This window comes from Schistocerca serialis, chromosome 1, assembly GCF_023864345.2.
Source record: "Schistocerca serialis cubense isolate TAMUIC-IGC-003099 chromosome 1, iqSchSeri2.2, whole genome shotgun sequence".
Classification (NCBI taxonomy): domain Eukaryota; kingdom Metazoa; phylum Arthropoda; class Insecta; order Orthoptera; family Acrididae; genus Schistocerca; species Schistocerca serialis.
The window spans coordinates 1,057,597,675-1,057,616,813 of record NC_064638.1 but is presented as its reverse complement, the minus strand read 5'-3'; the positions used below and the strand labels follow the sequence as shown (position 1 = coordinate 1,057,616,813).

Genomic DNA, 19,139 nt, shown 5'->3' with positions numbered 1-19,139 from the left:
TTATGTGCAAATTCTTCCGACATGATTATGGCCAGGCGTCGGGAATAGTAGTTGGGGTTTAGACGCATGGGACATTAAAATTCGGAAATCGTTTTACTCTTTCTTTTTGTTCTTCTTTTACTTTTCTTGAATCATCAGTCTTCTGACTGGTTTGATGCGGCCCACCACGTACTCCTCTCCTGTACCAACATCTTTTGTGAGGCTACAAATACACTATGATCAGTCCAGCGTGTAGGCACCACTTCCCAATGTCCCCACCCTTTTCGCAGTTTATAATGACTACATGATTTGTAAATGGTTGATTATATGAAAGCAAGAACTTGTGAGGATACGGCATCATCACACTGCAAGATATTTGAAATCAGTTGTTAATTTAAATGGTAAAGTTAGCGAGCCGCCGCGCGACAGGTTGTGTATTACAGCTGCCTCCGGTGTAGCTGAGGTCATACATATGAAATAATCTGTGATCGCAGGCAACGCTTTTCATTGTTGCCGCTTGACACGAGCACGAGCGTGGTAGTTGCAGCGAACAAATCTGGGAGTTGAGCTGAAATTGTGCATTAGCTGGCACTGTTGGGCGCGCCGCGATCGTTTACCCTATGAGTTTCAGTGTGAACGCAATCGCCAACATATGGTGGCACGTGGAATGTGGCTTAGCTTTGTTTAGTTAAAGGTGCTCACAATTCTTGAGTATCCGTAATAAAACATACAGTTTGTGATCTCTTAACAATCATTGTTGTCAGTCGATGGTGCCATCACCCGCTTCCCTAAATAATCAGCACTTGCAGTCAGTTGATTATTAAATTCATGGAGAGAAGTGAAGCAGAAATAGTCGTAATGTAACTGCCCAGCTACACCGTCCCCCCTCACTTTTCGTTGTTTATATAATTTGTAAAGCGAGGACTTAATAAGTCATAATTTTAATCTCATGATGCTACTTGTTGCTTATGATCTGGTTATAATGTCCGCCCCGATAGCAGAGTAGTCAGCGTGACAGATTGCCGTCCTACGGGCCCGGGTTCGATTCCCGGCTGGGTCAGGGATTTTCTGCGCTCAGAGACTGGGTGTTGTGCTGTCTTCATCATCATTTCATCCCCATCCGGCGAGCAGGTCGCCGAATGTGGCGTCGAATGTAATAAGACCTGCACCGAGGCGGCCGGACCTGACCCGCAAGGGGCCATCCGGCCAATGACGCCAAACGCCCATTTCCGTCTGGTTATAATAGGAAAAACTGAGGAAATTGTTGTACGTAACTTGAGTCAAATTGTCCCTAAACTTGGGACTGAGCGAGGTGGCGCGGTGGTTAGCCCACTGGATTCGCATTCAAGAGGAGGGTGGTTGAAATCCGCTTATGGCCATCCTGATATAGGTTTTCCGTGATTTCCCTAAATCCTTCCAGACAAATTTCGGGATGATTCCTTAAAAAGAGAACTGCCCATTTTCATCCCCATCCTTAACTTGTGCTTCGTCTTTAATGGCCTTGTAGTCGAAGTAACGCTAAACCCTGATCTTTTTTTGTGCGAAATATGGAAAGATAATACGACAGATAAAACAGAAGTGATGACATTTCAATATTAGAACCCATTAGACTCAAAATTGTTATGGATGGACAAATATCTAGGATGCCACTTTAAATTTCCCACGTCAGATAATGCAGAGCTAAAATTGGCCAAATTAAGATATTTATGAGGAACCATACAATGTGCATTAAAACATAACGAAGGAAAGAACCGTTAGTAATTTTAACAAAATGGCGATTCGTCTTTGCTGCTGTGCGGTAGCGAATGACTGGACAACAACATAGCAGTAGTTATGACAAAAGAATAATCAGAGATGAAGTTCGTCCGCTTTGCAGCGGGATGTTCTTTGCTGGACCACAGAATAAACACTGAGTTCAGACGAGAACTAAATCTATAACCTTTAAAAACTAAATGTATAACCTTTTACAACTATGAAATGATAATCAGATCAAGACCCTAAGCTGCCGACAGGCTTTGATATACCGACGGGGACAGCTGAAAATATGTGCTCCGACAGGGACTCGAACCCGGGATCTCCTGTTTATAAGGCAGACGCTCTATCCATCGTTTTTTATGCAAGTGACATTATTCACAATCAGCAATGTAGTAAGTCACGGTGTGCCAGACCGAAAGAGTAATGTAGAGTTACTTGTTGGATGTGCTCTCTCCTTCACACGTTTCAGGATGTTATTTGCCATACAGACATGGAAAACTTCTGCAAATACACGCGTTCTTTTTTCATTATATCACCCCTCAAATGTCATACAAATTATATAACGGGTCCAGTGATGAAAAAATGTAGGTTAATTAAAAAAAAGTCAGTGGGACGAGCAAGATAGTATCTGTTCTTTCGGACATCCCTGCAGTCGCACTATCCTCTGTGCCCTCGGTGGCTGAGATGGATAGAGTGTTTGCCAGTAAGCAGTAGGTCCGGGGTTCGAGTCCCGGTCGCGGCACACATTTTCGACTGTCCCCGTTGATGTATATGAACGCCTATCGGCAGCTTAGGATCTTGATTTAATTATCATTTAATTCTAGAGAGCAGCACGGTCACTGATGGTATCTGTTCTATCGGACATGTTCGAAAGAACAGATACCATATTCTTATAGCTACGGCTAACCGGCCAGTGACCTTCTTCTGTGCGGATGCACACGCATTGCCCGAACTCTTACGGGACTCGGTAAGATTGTCTGCCGCGAGTAATGAGTAAGCCGGCCGGGGTGGCCAACGGTTCTAGGCGCTACAGTCTGCAACCGCGCGACCGCTACGGTCGCAGGTTCGAATCCTGCCTCGGGCATGGATATGTGTGATGTCCTTAGGTTAGTTAGGTTTAAGTCGTTCTAAGTTCTAGGGGACTGATGACCACGGCAGTTAAGTCCCATAATGCTCAGAGCCATTTGAAGTAATGAGTATAATGGGGAGCGGCACTACGAATGTAGCACGTGGACATTAAGTCGGGTATGTGGGTCTCACGGCGAGCGTGCAAGGGATACATCCCTGCAGTCGCACTATCCTCTGTGCCCTCGATGGCTCAGATGGATAGAGCGTCTGCCATGTAAGCAGGACTTTCCTGATGTCAAAAAGAACGGATACCATCTTCATATAATTTACAACTATAGTTGAAAATACAGGCTGCAATGGAAAGACCATGTCCAACGTATACGTAACAATACGATAAAGAAAGCTCCAATATTATATATCCTAACAGCAAAGAGAAAGTTGGATGTCCCTTAAAGAGATGGCGTGAACAATTCTGGGGAGGAACAGACCAAAAAGACTGATCATTGTCTAATGATGAGGATGATGACAAATGCAGTATCATTTATTATAGAGACACTAAAAGTAGAAATAATAGAATAAACAATATTTCTAATTTATCCCGTCTTTAGATCACTTATGAAAGCACCTTAGAATGCAAATAAACCGCTTTTGCTTCCCTCAAGCGGCAATTCGAACCTTATGCAAAGCCGAAATCTTCCCAGCATTGAAATACCTTCTCTATTAAATTTTGTGGAATAACAATCTTGCAATGTTGAGATCAAGGGACAAACATATAGAGTATTGCTGTAAGGTAAATATAATTATGCAGATACAACTTTGTGTATTCATACCTGACTTGTTATTGAGTACTACTAACATTTCCTTGTACGTTGTTAAGTGCTGTTTCCAACAATCCGGTACATTAGGGAGGAAGTGAGTCAGCAGTTCGCACAGTAGCGTTCTGTCGCGGCAGGTGGATAGGGGGATTACTGATCTGTATTCTGGAGGCCGTACAGTTACGCGGCGAACGGGGGACGTCGTGCCAAGATGGCACTTGGTGACCAGCATCGCGACCTTGGTACTACATACGGTTTACGCTCACGTCGGCTCACGTAGCTCGTGAGACTATGACGGCACACAAATGACTCCTGTGATGGAGAATAAAAATACTGTGTTCCATAGTTTTCAGTACTATCATCGTGCAGTTTCGAAGCTTAGCATAGAAACTGTTATCACACAAGCAACATTTACAGTTTTTCTAATGCTTAATAACTTAACTGTTGGAAGAATTCAAAAAATGGCGCTAGTATTCTTTATCTCTTTCTGGTATGCAAGTACTCTCAGTTTCTAACTTGCAGACTTTCTTGATCTGTCAAGACTGTGACAGATGGAGCCGTGTGACAGTGACAGTCTCAACGAGGGAGCTCATTCAAAGTCTCCGACACCCTAGCCCACAGCTATCTCTTCTTTGCTGTGGTTATACCACTCATTAAAATCCCATTAACTTCATATTTACCTAAGATATACACTCCTGGAAATGGAAAAAAGAACACATTGACACCGGTGTGTCAGACCCACCATACTTGCTCCGGACACTGCGAGAGGGCTGTACAAGCAATGATCACACGCACGGCACAGCGGACACACCAGGAACCGCGGTGTTGGCCGTCGAATGGCGCTAGCTGCGCAGCATTTGTGCACCGCCGCCGTCAGTGTCAGCCACTTTGCCGTGGCATACGGAGCTCCATCGCAGTCTTTAACACTGGTAGCATGCCGCGACAGCGTGGACGTGAACCGTATGTGCAGTTGACGGACTTTGAGCGAGGGCGTATAGTGGGCATGCGGGAGGCCGGGTGGACGTACCGCCGAATTGCTCAACACGTGGGGCGTGAGGTCTCCACAGTACATCGATGTTGTCGCCAGTGGTCGGCGGAAGGTGCACGTGCCCGTCGACCTGGGACCGGACCGCAGCGACGCACAGATGCACGCCAAGACCGTAGGATCCTACGCAGTGCCGTAGGGGACCGCACCGCCACTTCCCAGCAAATTAGGGACACTGTTGCTCCTGGGGTATCGGCGTGGACCATTCGCAACCGTCTCCATGAAGCTGGGCTACGGTCCCGCACACCGTTAGGCCGTCTTCCGCTCACGCCCCAACATCGTGCAGCCCGCCTCCAGTGGTGTCGCGACAGGCGTGAATGGAGGGACGAATGGAGACGTGTCGTCTTCAGCGATGAGAGTCGCTTCTGTCTTGGTGCCAATGATGGTCGTATGCGTGTTTGGCGCCGTGCAGGTGAGCGCCACAATCAGGACTGCATATGACCGAGGCACACAGGGCCAACACCCGACATCATGGTGTGGGGAGCGATGTCCTACACTGGCCGTACACCACTGGTGATCGTCGAGGGGACACTGAATAGTGCACGGTACATCCAAACCGTCATCGAACCCACCGTTCTACCATTCCTAGACCGGCAAGGGAACTTGCTGTTCCAACAGGACAATGCACGTCCGCATGTATCCCGTGCCACCCAACGTGCTCTAGAAGGTGTAAGTCAACTACCCTGGCCAGCAAGATCTCCGGATCTGTCCCCCATTGAGCATGTTTGGGACTGGATGAAGCGTCGTCTCAAGCGGTCTGCACGTCCAGCACGAACGCTGGTCCAACTGAGGCGCCAGGTGGAAATGGCATGGCAAGCCGTTCCACAGGACTACATCCAGCATCTCTACGATCGTCTCCATGGGAGAATAGCAGCCTGCATTGCTGCGAAAGGTGGATATACACTGTACTAGTGCCGACATTGTGCATGCTCTGTTGCCTGTGTCTATGTGCCTGTGGTTCTGTCAGTGTGATCATGTGATGTATCTGACCCCAGGAATGTGTCAATAAAGTTTCTCCTTCCTGGGACAATGAATTCAATGTGTTCTTATTTCAATTTCCAGGAGTGTATATGAAAATGGTGGACGGGGACCAAGGAGCTTTCGGGATGTTATACCAATTCCCCTAATGAACGGGTTCGAGGTGCTGTCCTTCACTGAAACTGAAACCAAGCCACGAAGCCAGTGCCTGTTTTGGCGAAATCTATTTTGTCCATTGTCAAGAGGAGGCAAACACAAAAGGGTGGGGGTCTATTAACCGTCGCCAGTTCAAATGTACGGTGAGTGATCGTACCCTTTATGGCAATGGCAACCAGGAACAGGGAAGGACACTAGGTGCACTCGGTGTGTACGCCTGGGATCTCATTCAACATGTCGAAGAGGCCATTCCGGCAGCCATTGAGGGAACAGGGTGCAACCAAATGCAGCTTGTGGCTAACAAAGAAACAAATGATGCCTGTCGTCTGGGTTCCGAGTTCACACTTGGATCATTCCAGAGATTGACAGAGAGGGTTGAGAAGACCAGCCTTGGACACGGAGTTTCAAAGATCTCACACATTTGTCCCCAGAACCGATAGTGCCACCTTGGTTCTGAGTCGTATGGAAGGTCTGAATCAGAGACTTCGAGGGTTCTGTGACAAGCTAGTCTGCGACTTCCTGGACTTTTTGTCATATTGTTGAGAACTTTAGGGTCTCCCAAATGGGCCATGTGTGCACTACATGTCAGAGGCTGTTACCCAGGTAGTTGACTGTGTTTGGGGTGCACACAGTGCCTTTTTTTAGATTAAAAGATTTCCCGTCCAGATAACGATAGCTGTTGGAAATCCAAAATTATCAGAGTAAATCCAAAGTAATGCCTCCCACAAGTAACAGTATTAAAATCCTAGTGGTTAACTGCCGAAGCATTCGGAACAAAGAGCCAGAGTTCGAGGTATTCCTGGGAAGCAGTAAAAATCAGGTAGTACCAAGTACAGAAAGCTCATTGAAACCTAAAATTGATAACAGTGAGATTTCTGGTGAAAATTTAACTGTATATCGAAAGGATAACGGGAAATGGAGATGGTGTATTTGTCGCAGTGGACAAGAAAGTTAAATCCACCGAGATAGAAACTGAAAATGCATGTGAGATTGTTTGGGCTTGACTCAATATCAGAGATAGGCACAAAATTATAACTGGTTCCTTCTATCGCCCACCACACTCATCTCATGATCTAACCGAAAACCTTATAGAAAACCTCAGTTCGCTAGTACGTAAGTTCCCCAATCATACTGTAATCATCGTGGAGACTTTAATCGTCCAACAATCAATTGGAAAAATTACAGTTTTGTTACTGGCGGGCGTGATAAGATATCCTCTGAAACATCACTAAATGCCATCTCTGATAACTACCGTACCTAAGGCAGATAGTTCGGAACCCTACTCATGATGGAAATATATTGGATCTAATAGCTACAAATAGATCTGACCTCTTCAACGATGTCCTGTTGAAAATAGTATCAGTGACAATGACATGCTTGTGGCAAGCCGGCCGCTGTGGCAGAGCGGTTCTAGGCGCATCAGTCCGGAACCACGAGGCTGCTACGATCGAAGGTTCGAATCCTGCCTCGGGCATAGATGTGTGTGATGTCTTTAGGTTAGTTAGGTTTAAGTAGTTCTAAGTCTAGGGGACTGGTGACCTCAGATGTTACGTCCCATAGTGCTTAGAGCCATTTGAACCACTTTGCTTGTGGCAACAATAATTGCAGGATTACAAAAGGTAACTAAAACAAACACTAAGATATATATCTTCAGTACAGTAGATAAAAAAATCAGCATTGTGTTATCTCAAAGAGGAAATTGAAACATTCAGTACAGGGTAGGAGCATGTTGAGGAACTATGGCTCAAAAACAAAAGGATAGTTGACCATGCACTGGATAGATATGTGCCCATTAGAACAGTTCGTAATAGAAATGACCCTCCACGATGTACATTCACTGTAAAGAAACTTCTAAACAAACAAATACTACTGTATAATAGTTGTAAAACAAAGCACAGGAATATAAATGGAGAGACGCTGAATAAAATGCGTTTGGCTGTTAAAAAAGCAATGCCTGAAGCCATCAGTGAATACCGTAGCAGAATACTGTCAAATGATTTTTCACAAAATGCAAAGAAAATCTGGTCCTATGTAAAGACTATTAGGGGCACCAAAAGAAGTGTCAGTCCCTAACGAATGAGACAGGAACTGAAACTGAGGTTAGCAAAGAAAAAGCTGAAATGCTCAACTCTGTTTTCAAATGTTCCTTTACAAAGAAAAACCCAAGAGAATTGACCCAATTTAATCCTCGAACTACTGAAAATATGACTGAAATAAGTACTAGTGTCAGTGGTGTTGAGAAACAACTAAACTGTTAAAATTAAACGAAGGTCCAGGGCCTGGTGGAATCACTTTCTATACCCAATTTTCGGCTGAGTTAGTCCCTCTTATAACTATAATATACTGTAGATCCCTCGAACCATAAACCGTATCTAGTAGTTGAAAGAAAGCACTGGTCACGCCCGTATACAAGATGGGTAGTACCTTGATCCACAAAACTACCATCCAATATCTTTCACTCCGATTTGTTGTAGAATCTTAGAACATATTCTGAGCTCAAACATGATGATGTACCTGGAACAGAATTATCTCCGCCATGCCAACCAACACGGATTCCGAAAGCATCGATAATGTGAAACCAAACTTAGCCGGTCGCGGTGGCCGTGCGGTTCTGGCGCTGCAGTCCGGAACCGCGGGACTGCTGCGGTCGCAGGTTCGAATCCTGCCTCGGGCATGGATGTACGTGATGTCCTTAGGTTAGTTAGGTTTAAGTAGTTCTAAGTTCTAGGGGACTGATGACTTAAGATGTTAAGTCCCATAGTGCTCAGAGCCATTTGAACAAACCAAACTCACACTTTTGTCACACGACATATTGAAATTTCGGACGAAGGAGGTCAGGTAGATGAAGTATTTCTTGATTTCTGAGCAGCATTTGACTCAGTACCACCCTTACACTTATTGCCAAAAGTACTATCATGTGGTGTATCAAGTGAAATTTGAGATTGGATTGAGGACTTTTTGATAGGGAGGACCCAGCATGTTATCTCGCATCGTGTAACGAGCAAGCATCGACACGCCCATGTAACCGTCTATTGCACACATTATGCTGGCATAGATGCCTGTTACCCTAGAGAGTACACGAAAAACTAGGGAGGAAATGGTACGTGACAGCTTCGTGGGTAATCTTCGTGCAGTTTGCAGGGGTTATATCGTAACCGTTGCTCATATGCAATTGGTAACAGGGTACTAATGAATCCCGAAAGGAAATCGACTCTTCAGGCGATGAAGTGAAAGGATGGCATTGCATTTTTGGCCAAGAGACTCCGTCTTGGGTTGTTCGGTCGCCTAGTGCAAGGCTTTTTATTTGACGCCACTTTAGCGAGTTGCGCATCGACTCCCAGACGATGGCTCTGGTCGAATTACCCCGACGCCTCAACCAGTGCCGCTTATTCAGGATATTCAGCGACATCTCCTGACTGCGGGTGGCTCCCCCTAATGTGTAACGCAACAATGGGCTGAGCTTAATTTTTGCCTGTGTTGTAACAAACTAGAAAAGACGTTCATCTTACCTTGGTGCAAGCGTTTAGATGTTTCGTCACTTCAGTGGGAAATACACTACTGGCCATTAAAATTGCTACACCAAGAAGAAATGCTGATGATAAACGGGTATTCTTTGGACAAATATAGTATACTAGAACTGACATGTGATTACATTTTCACGCAATTGAGAAATCAGTACCCAGAACAACCACCTCTGGCCGTAATAACGGCCTTGATACGCCTGGACATTGAGTCAAACAGAGCTTGGATGGCGCGTACAGGTACATCTGCCCATGCAGCTTCAACACGGTACCACAGTTCATCAAGAGTAGTGACTGGCGTATTATGACGAGCCAGTTGCTCGGTCACCATTGACCAGACGTTTTCAATTCGTGAGATATCTGGAGAATGTGCTGGCCAGGGCAGCAGTCGAACATTTTCTGTATCCAGAAAGGCCCGTGCAGGACCTGCAACATGCGGTCGTGGATTAGCCTGCTGAAATGTAGGGCTTCGCAGGGATCGAATGAAGGGTAGAGCTACGGGTCGTAACACATCTGAAATGGAACGTCCACGGTTCAAAGTGCCGTCAATGCGAACAAAAGGTGACCGAGACGTCTAACCAATGGCACCCCATACCATCACGCCGGGTGATACGCCAGTATGGCGATGACGAATACACGCTTCCAATGTGTGTTCACCAAACACAGATGCGACTGTCATGATGCTGTAAAAAGAACCTGGATTCATCCGAAAAAAAATGACGTTTTGCCATTCGTACACCCAGGTTCGTCGTCGAGCACACCATCGCAGGCGCTCCTGTCTGTGATGCAGCGTCAAGGGTAAACGCAGCCACAGTCTCCGAGCGATAGTCCATGCTGCTGCAAACATCGTCGAACTGTTCGTGCAGATGGTTGTTGTCTTGCAAACGTCACCATCTGTTGACTCAGGGATCGAGACGTGGCTGCACGATCCGTTACAGCCATGCGGAGAAGAGGCCTGTCATCTCGACTGCTAGTGATACGAGGCCGTTGGGATCCAGCACGCGGTTCCGTATTGCCCTCCTGAACCCACCGATTCCATTTTCTGCGAACAGTCATTGGATCTCGACCAAAGCGAGCAGCAATGTCGCGATACGATAAACCGCAATCGCGATAGGCTACAATCTGACCTTTATAAAAGTCGGAAACGTGATGGTATGCATTTCTCCTCCTTACACGAGGCATCACAACATCGTTTCACCAGGCAACGCTGGTCAAATGCTGTTTGTGTATGAGATATCGGTTGGAAACTTTCCTCATGTCAGCACGTTGTAGGAGTCGGCACCGGCGCCATCCTTGTATGAGTGCTCTGAAAAGCTTATCATTTGCGTAACACAGCATCTTCTTCCTGTCGGTTAAATTTCGCGTCTGTAGCACGTCATCTTCGTGGTGTAGCAGTTTTAATGGCCAGTAGTGTACGAGGCGTGCTGAAAAGTAAAGCTTCCGAATTCCTTATATGATAATTCTCAAGTATTATTAAATAAAACAAACGTTATTAACATTCTAAATCTTTGTACGTCACGTCTACATATTTGCAGCCCTCTGCCGCTAGAGCGTATAACATGGCGGTGTATATCATAACTATGTCGCTGCGTGTGAAACAGAGAGCTGTTACTGACTTTCGAATTCGAAGAGTTCGTTCACACACGGAGCACCCTCTCCTTCAGCATGAAAATACCAGACCACACGCGAAGGCTGCGACTTCCGCAACAATCTACATCTATATTTATACTCCGCAAGCCACCCAACGGTGTGTGTCGGAGGGCAGTTTACGTGCCACTGTCATTACCTCCGTTTTCTGTTCCAGTCGCGTATGGTTCGCGGGAAGAACGACGGCCGGAAAGCCTCCGTGCGCGCTCGAATCTCTCTAATTTTACATTCGTGATCTTCTCGGGAGGTATATGTAGGGGGAAGCAATATATTCGATACCGCATCCAGAAACGCACGCTCTCGAAACCTGGATAGCAAGCTACACCGCGATGCAGAGTGCCTGTTTTGCAGAGTCTGCCATTTGAGTTTGCTAAACATCTCCGTAACGCTATCATGCTTAACAAATAACCCTGTGACGAAACGCGCCGCTCTTCTTTGGATCTTCTCTATCTCCTCCGTCAACCCGATCTGGTACGGATCCCACACTGATGAGCAATACTCAAGTATAGGTCGAACGAGTGTTTTGTAAGCCACCTCCTTTGTTGATGGACTACATTTTCTAAGGACTCTCCCAATGAATCTCAACCTGGCACCCGCGCTACCAACAATTAAATTTATATGATCATTCCACTTCAAATCGTTCCGCACGCATACTCCCAGATATTTTACAGAAGTAACTGCTACCAGTGTTTGTTCCGCTATCATATAATCATACAATAAAGTATCCTTCTTTCTATGTATTCGCAATACATTACATTTGTCGATGTAATCCGACGTCATGGGTTCACAATCATCTATCATCCTACATACAGCCTGTGGTGTCACCGCTAGACACCACACTTGCTAGGTGGTAGCTTTAAATCGGCCGCGGTCCATTAGTACATGTCGGACCCGCGTGTCGCCACTGTCAGGGATCGCAGACCGAGCGCCACCACAAGGCAGGTCTCGAGATACGGACTAGCACTCGCCCCAGTTGTACGGACGACTTTGCTAGCGACTACACTGACGAAGCCTCGCTCCTTTACCGAGCAGATAGAATAGCCTTCAGCTAAGTCAATGGCTACGACCTAGCAAGGCGCCATTAGTAACATTGCATGTATCTATGGAGTCTCACTTATATCGTCAATAGCGATGTATACAACAAGGATGGATTAAAGTTAAGTATTCCAGAAGCTACGTACTTTTCTTTATAGCATTCATTACGTATCCTGTTACAGACCTGCGTGAACTAAACGCCTGCGTGAACTAAACGCGTGCCTTTCGGCTACTTCCGTGGCGTGGCTGTCTTGCTACGCCACAACACAGCCCCTATGCGATCCTATACGATTTTTATCTGTTATTAAATTTAAAGAACACCTTCGACGACATCCCTTTGATAGTGATGAAGCGGTAGAAGCAGAGATGAAGTTGTGGTTCTGTGAACATAGTCAAAAATTCTACATTAACTACATCAAAAACATGGTCTCTCGTTTAGAGAAATGTGTTCATCGGCGGAGTGACTATGTTGAGAAATAAATATGTAGACATGCAGAAAAGGATGTAGAATGTTAATAACGTTCGTTTCATTTAAAAAGCTTTAAGATTTTTCACATAAAATTTCTGATACATTGCATTTCAGCACGCCCTCATGTGTCATCGTCGTGCGTCTTTTTGTTGCCATGTGAGAGGTAGGGATTCATTAATCAACCGCACAAGAGGACGAAGGCATGTGTTACGTGACATCTTAAAGAGAAGCAAAGTCGGATACTTGCGAGGAGCGACCACCAGGTTGACGATGGTACGTGGCAGGTTGGCCCGCAGGTAGTCCAGAGTCTCCATCAACTCACGGCGGTGGCTCTCGACCGCGCCGGCCGCCTTCCCCTCGTAGCACATGTCGATGCAGAAGTCGTTGCCGCCGATCAGTATCGTTACCATCTGTAACAAAACATTTCAATCTGTTTCGTGTCTGTCTCCATATTTGTTCGACGGTGTAACTACTGAACACTCTTTTGGAATATACTGGATCTGTATGCAGGAGCACCATTCCTTTTCTTTCATTGTTACAGCTACTCATTACACTTGTAGATGGAACGTGCTTGATCTGAACTCGCAATGACTCCTCCTTTTTTTGCAATGGTCTATATTGTTTGTAAAATCTGTGTCACCTTAATACTGCTGTAGGCAAATACTTTCGGTTCTTTGCATAATAACTTCAACATCAGGATACCAAATAGGTTTTTTTACATTAGCGCTATAATTAAAATAATATTGTCCTCTTACCGAGTGAGGTGGCGCAGTGGTTAGCACACTGGACTCGCATTCGGGAGGACAGTGGTTCAATCCCGCGTCCAGCCATCCTAATTTAGGTTTTCCGTGATTTCCCTAAATCGCTTCAGGCAAATGCCGGGATGGTTCCTTAGAAAGGGCACGGCCGATTTCCTTCCCCATCCTTACCTAATCCGAGCTTGCGCTCCGTCTCTAATGACCTCGTTGTCGACGGGACGTTAAACAGTAATCTCCTCCTCCTCCTCCTCCTCCAATACTGTCCTCTTACACCTTCTGAAGATCTAGCCCATACAAACATTAAAAAATACGAGAGTTGGAACTTTAATAGTGGCAACTATTTATTTACAGTTCGTACAAAATAGATATGTGTTTCAAAGTTTTACTAATCTTCGGAGTAGTCATCAGACAGAAGTGATGACACTTTCTGCAGGACCTGACCATCATTTTGCAGCACAATGCTCAAGCACGTACAGGGCAAGCTGTTACTGATTTGTTTGACTGATGGGACTGCTAAGTGCTATACCACCTACTGCACTCCCCAGCCTCAAGCCCCCGTAAGTTCAACTAGATTTCTAAACTGAAGGAAACACTTCACGGCATTCGCTTCAGAACTGCTACAAATTCGTGGGGCAACAGACCTCGCCGCTCGAACTGTCAACACAACTGGCACTGCTAAGAGTATCCTACGACTTCCACACTGCTGGCAACGGATTATACGCAATGCTGGTGACTACTTTGAAGATCAATAAAACTTTGAAACATGTTTCTATTTTTATGAGCTGCAATAAATATTTGCCATTATTAAAGTTCCAACCCTCGTATATGGAATCTATAAAACTTATTATTTCAAGAAGTACAGCAACCAGAGTATTTTTTGTTGTTTAACTATGCCGACTGCAACATGGTGGATACTGCACTGTTCTGGTACACGATACAAGTCAAAAAGTGTTTGTGACACATCTGTAAACACGAAAATTGGATTAACAAGAGTCAGTAGAAAGTCAGCAACTAAACTGCTATCGACGTTTTAACTATGTACTTACTGACAATTCAAATATGCATTAAGCCAATTGAAGAAGGGTGAAAGACCGGGACGCATATTGGTATAAATAAAAATTCACAAATCGGGCTGGTTGCTGCATTTCTTAAAATAATATGATCCACAGAAATAATATAATCCACAGAAATAATATAATCCACAACCGCGGAGCTCAACAACCAGCAGAATGAATTTATTATTGTTGAATACACAAAACCTTGTCTCATCCCCTGCTATATCTTCTTTTGTTATGCAGTTATCCAAATCTTATGCAGGACAACAATGAAACAAGCAAATAATCCTAATGAACACAGGTCCTAAGACCAATGGTTTCTCCGATGTGATGAGTTACCACTGGGTATATGAAACCTTATACCAGAGTCCTCGACCATCCCTGCGGCAGATATGCACTTGAGGACAAGCAGATTACATTAAGGGTTCCACACGGCCATCGTTCACATGAAGGCTGGCATCAACAGATCTCTTCGTCGATGCCTGTACACTTTCAAATATCCCAGACACGTTTTGAATGAATTCACAACTATAAGTAATGCGTTTGCACGGCCCATCGACACAACGAAAAGGGTTGTAATGCTCCAAAACCTTTAAATATCCTCACACACAAGAATCCAGTGGGCTGAAATCGGGGGACCCGGAAAACCATAGTATTGGTGTGGCACGACCGATACACTTGTCGAAGATTCGTGCTAGATTTTTCCGAGTAGCCACACGAAAACGTGCCGGCTCAACGTCGTATATGTACCACATACCAATCCTTTAATCATAAAAAATGCCATCCAAATAGTCTATTAGCTTTAAGTTGCAGGAAGTCAACGTACACACGGCCAGTATGTCGACCAGGTAGAAAATGTGGCCCTATCGAGGAAACCACCGCTTTTCCGGACCTCCGTTATACATCTTTTCTTAAAGATAGATATCACTTTTTCCTTGTTGTAGGGTTTTGGGACAGCAGACTATGATAACTCAGTATAATTGTATTAGCTTGCGGGGGACTGCTGTGACTCCATAAAAGCTATGGAATAGTATTGCATATTGTAATATCACGCTCATTAAAAACACATTCGACTAGAAAGTAGTTTAAAATCTGCACACCCATAACTTTAATTGATGTTTGTTATTTGGAAATGAAAATCACGATAAGGTATTGATAATCACGATAATGTATTGAAACACGAACGAATGCAATCACCAACAGTGTACACTACCACCACAGTTTTTAAATAATAATGAAGACACACTGGCTGGTGAAGCAACAAGACGTTATTTCCTAGAGGCAGCAATAATTACTTCTAAGAGCCACTTTTATTTAAACCCAGAAAAGGATGTTCTAGTAAGAAATGAATTGCATTACTTATACAATAACACATTTCAACTCCAGTTACTTTTACTGTCCAATATTAATTGGCACAACACATCGGCAGCCTGGAGTCATCACATAGTGCCTGTCGTAGTCATACGAGGTGCGGCTAGAAAAAAAGCGGACTGATGCTGGAAAAAACATTTATTTACAATTATTTACAATTTCATGTTATCTCCTTCAATGTACTCTCCTCCTCGGTCTCTACACCGCTCCATACGAATTTTCCACTGTTCATAGCAATGCTGCAGATCATTTTCGGTAAGTCCATACATTACTTCCGTCGCTTTTTCTTTTACTGCTTCAACAGTCTCAAATCTAGTTCCTTTCAAAGCTGACTTGACTTTAGGGAAAAGAAAAAAGTCACAGGGGGCCAAATCAGGTGAGTAGGGTGGATGATCTAAGATGGGAATGTTGTGTTTTGCCAAAAACGTCTTCACTTACAACGCACTGTGAGCTGGGGCATTGTCTTGCTGAAGGATCCATGACTTTTTTCTCCACAAATCGTTCCGTTTTCTCGGTACTCGCTCACGTAGGGTAGCCAGGACGCTAATGTAGTAATGCTGATTCACTGTTTGTCCCTCTGGTACCAAAACAATGTGCACAATCCCTTTGATGTCAAAAAAAAACAATCATCATTGCCCTGAATTTCGATTTTGACATTCGTGCTTTTTTTTGTAGTGGAGAACCAGGAGTTTTCCAATGCATCGATTGGCGTTTAGTTGCGGGATCGTAAGTAAAAAACCACGATTCATCGCAAGTAATAACATTTTGCAGGAAGGTGGGATCACTTTCAATGTTTTCCAGGATGTCAGAACAAATTATTCTTCGGCGTTCCTTCTGTTCAATTGTGAGACACTTTGGAACCATTTTTGAACACACTTTGTTCATGTTGAAACTTTCATGAAGAATCTGCGTAACACTTTCCTTGTCAACTCCTGTTAACTCAGACACTGCTCTGATTGTTAAACGGCGATCTTGTCGAACAAGTTTACTGATTTTTTCAATGTTTGCATCAGTTTTTGCTGACAATGGTCTGCCAATGCGAGTATCATCACTGGTGTCTTCGCGGCCATGTTTAAATCGTTTATACCACTCAAACACTTGTGTTCGCGATAAACAATCATCGCCGTGCACTTGTTGTAACATTACAAACGTTTCACTTGCAGATTTTCCTAGTTTGAAACAAAATTTGATGTTAACACGCTGTTCTTTCTGTACACTCAACATTTTCCGACGCACAGACAAAACGTCAACTACTTAAAACAGACGCCACGGGCAGACTGAGTGCAGGAGGCAGATGAAACTCGAGCAATAGGCGGAGCGAGAGTCACGCGACTTTCAGCCTTATTGCATTCGTTTTATTGTTTCACCAGTACTAGTCCGGTTTTTTTCTAGCCACACCTCGTACATCAATTGCTATATTATACATTCCTGTGAAATGTGAAATTTGTTTTGAAGGTTGGGCCAGCGATGTTATGTTCCGAAATAATGTTGTCCGCATCTGGAACAAATATCAAAGTAACAAGAATAAAAAAATAGAAAATAACGTACATAGTATACGTAGCACATCATATGCTTGTTCAACAATACAACAGCTGTATGAAACGTGTGAAGTGATGTAGCTGTATCTTGTACTATAACACAATCACTACACTTACAATCGAAATTTGCCTCGTTTATTCTCCATATTTCCACCAGAAAATAGTTTTTCCCAGGTTCGTTTTAATTACTCGCCGATTTCTTCCTAGTATACAAACGTCTCAAACATGAGATCGACAGAAAGTGCAAAATGGCTAAGCAGGGATGGCTAGAGGACAAATGTAAGGATGTAGAGGCTTATCTCACTAGGCGAAGATAGATACTGCCTACAGGAAAATTAAAGAGACCTTTGGGGAAAAGAGAACCACTTGTATGAATATCAAGAGCTCAGATGGAAACAGTTCTAAGCAAAGAAGGGAAAGCAGAAAGATGGAAGGAGTATATAGAGGGTCTATACAGGGGCGATGGACTTGAGGACAATATTATGGAAATGGAAGAGGATGTGGACGAAGATGAAATGTGAGATATGATACTGCGTGAAGAGTTTGACAGAGCACTGAAAGACCTGAGTCGAAACAAAGCCCCCGGAGTAGACAACATTCCATTAGAACTACTGACAGCCTTGGGAGAGCCAGTCCTGACAAAACTCTACCATCTGGAGATTAAGATGTATGAGACAGGCGAAATACCCTCAGACTTCAAGAAGAATACAGTAATTCCAATCCCAAAGAAAGCAGGTATTGACTGATGTGAAAATTACCGAACTAACAGTTTAATATGTCACAGCTGCAAAATACTAACGCGAATTCTTTACAGACGAATGGAAAAAATGGTAGAAGCCGAACTCGGGGAAAATCAGTTTGGATTCCGTAGAAATGTTGGAACACGTGAGGCAATACTGACCCTACGACTTATCTTAGAAAATAGATTAAAGAAAGGCAAACCTACGTTTCTAGCATTTGTAGACTTAGAGTAAGCTTTTGACAATGTTGACTGGAATACTCTCTTTCAAATTCTAAAGGTGGCGAGGGTAAAAAACAGGGAACGAAAGGGTATTTACAATTTGTACAGAAACCAGATGGCAGTTATAAGAGTCGAGGGAAATAAAAGGGAAGCAGCTGTTGGGAAGGTAGTGAGACAGGGTTGTAGCCTCCCCCCGATGTTATTCAATCTGTATATTGAGCAAAAAGCAAAGGAAACAAAAGAAAAATTCGGAGTAGGTATTAAAAGCCATGGAGAAGAAATAAAAACTTTGAGGTTCGCCGATGACATTGTAATTCTGTCAGAGACAGCAGAGGACCTGGAAGAGCAGTTGAACAGAATGAGCAGTATCTTGAAAGCAGGATATAAGAACGCAAAACGAGGATAACTGAATGTAGTCGAATTAAGTCGGGTGATGCTGAGGGAATTAGATAAGGAAATGAGACACTTAAAGTAGTAAAGGAGTTTTGCTATTTGGGGAGCAAAATAACTGATGATGGTCGAAGTAGAGAGGATATAAAATGTAGACTGGCAATGGCAAGGAAAGCGTTTCTGAAGAAGAGAATTTTTTTAACATCGAGTATAGATTTAAGTGTCAGGAAGTCATTTCTGAAAGTATTTGTATGGAGTATAGCCATGTATGGAAGTGAAACATGGTCGATAAATAGTTAGGACAAGAAGAGAATAGAAGCATTCGAAATGTTGTGCTACAGAAGAAAGCTGAAGATTAGATGGGTAGATTACATAACTAATGAGGAGGTATTGAATAGAATTGGGGAGAAGAGGAGTTTGTGGCACAACTTGACAAGAAGAAGGGACCGGTTGGTAGGACATGTTCCGAGGCATCAAGGGATCACAAATTCAGCAGTGGAGGGCAGCGTGGAGGGTAAAAATCGTAGAGGGAGACCAAGAGATGAATACACTAAACAGATTCAGAATGATGTAAGTTGCAGTAGGTACTGGGAGATGA

General features: G+C 44.1%; 1 protein-coding gene across 1 annotated transcript in view; it reads right to left on the bottom strand.

Moving 5' to 3' along the window:
* The window catches only part of LOC126415487 (phospholipase B1, membrane-associated-like), a 139,823-nt gene that overhangs the window by 29,151 nt on the left and 91,533 nt on the right, over nt 1-19,139 (bottom strand). Inside the window, exon 5 of the mRNA XM_050083433.1 lies at nt 12,716-12,878. Within this exon, the coding sequence (XP_049939390.1) occupies nt 12,716-12,878 (163 nt within the window). The remainder of the gene's footprint in view (nt 1-12,715; nt 12,879-19,139) is intronic.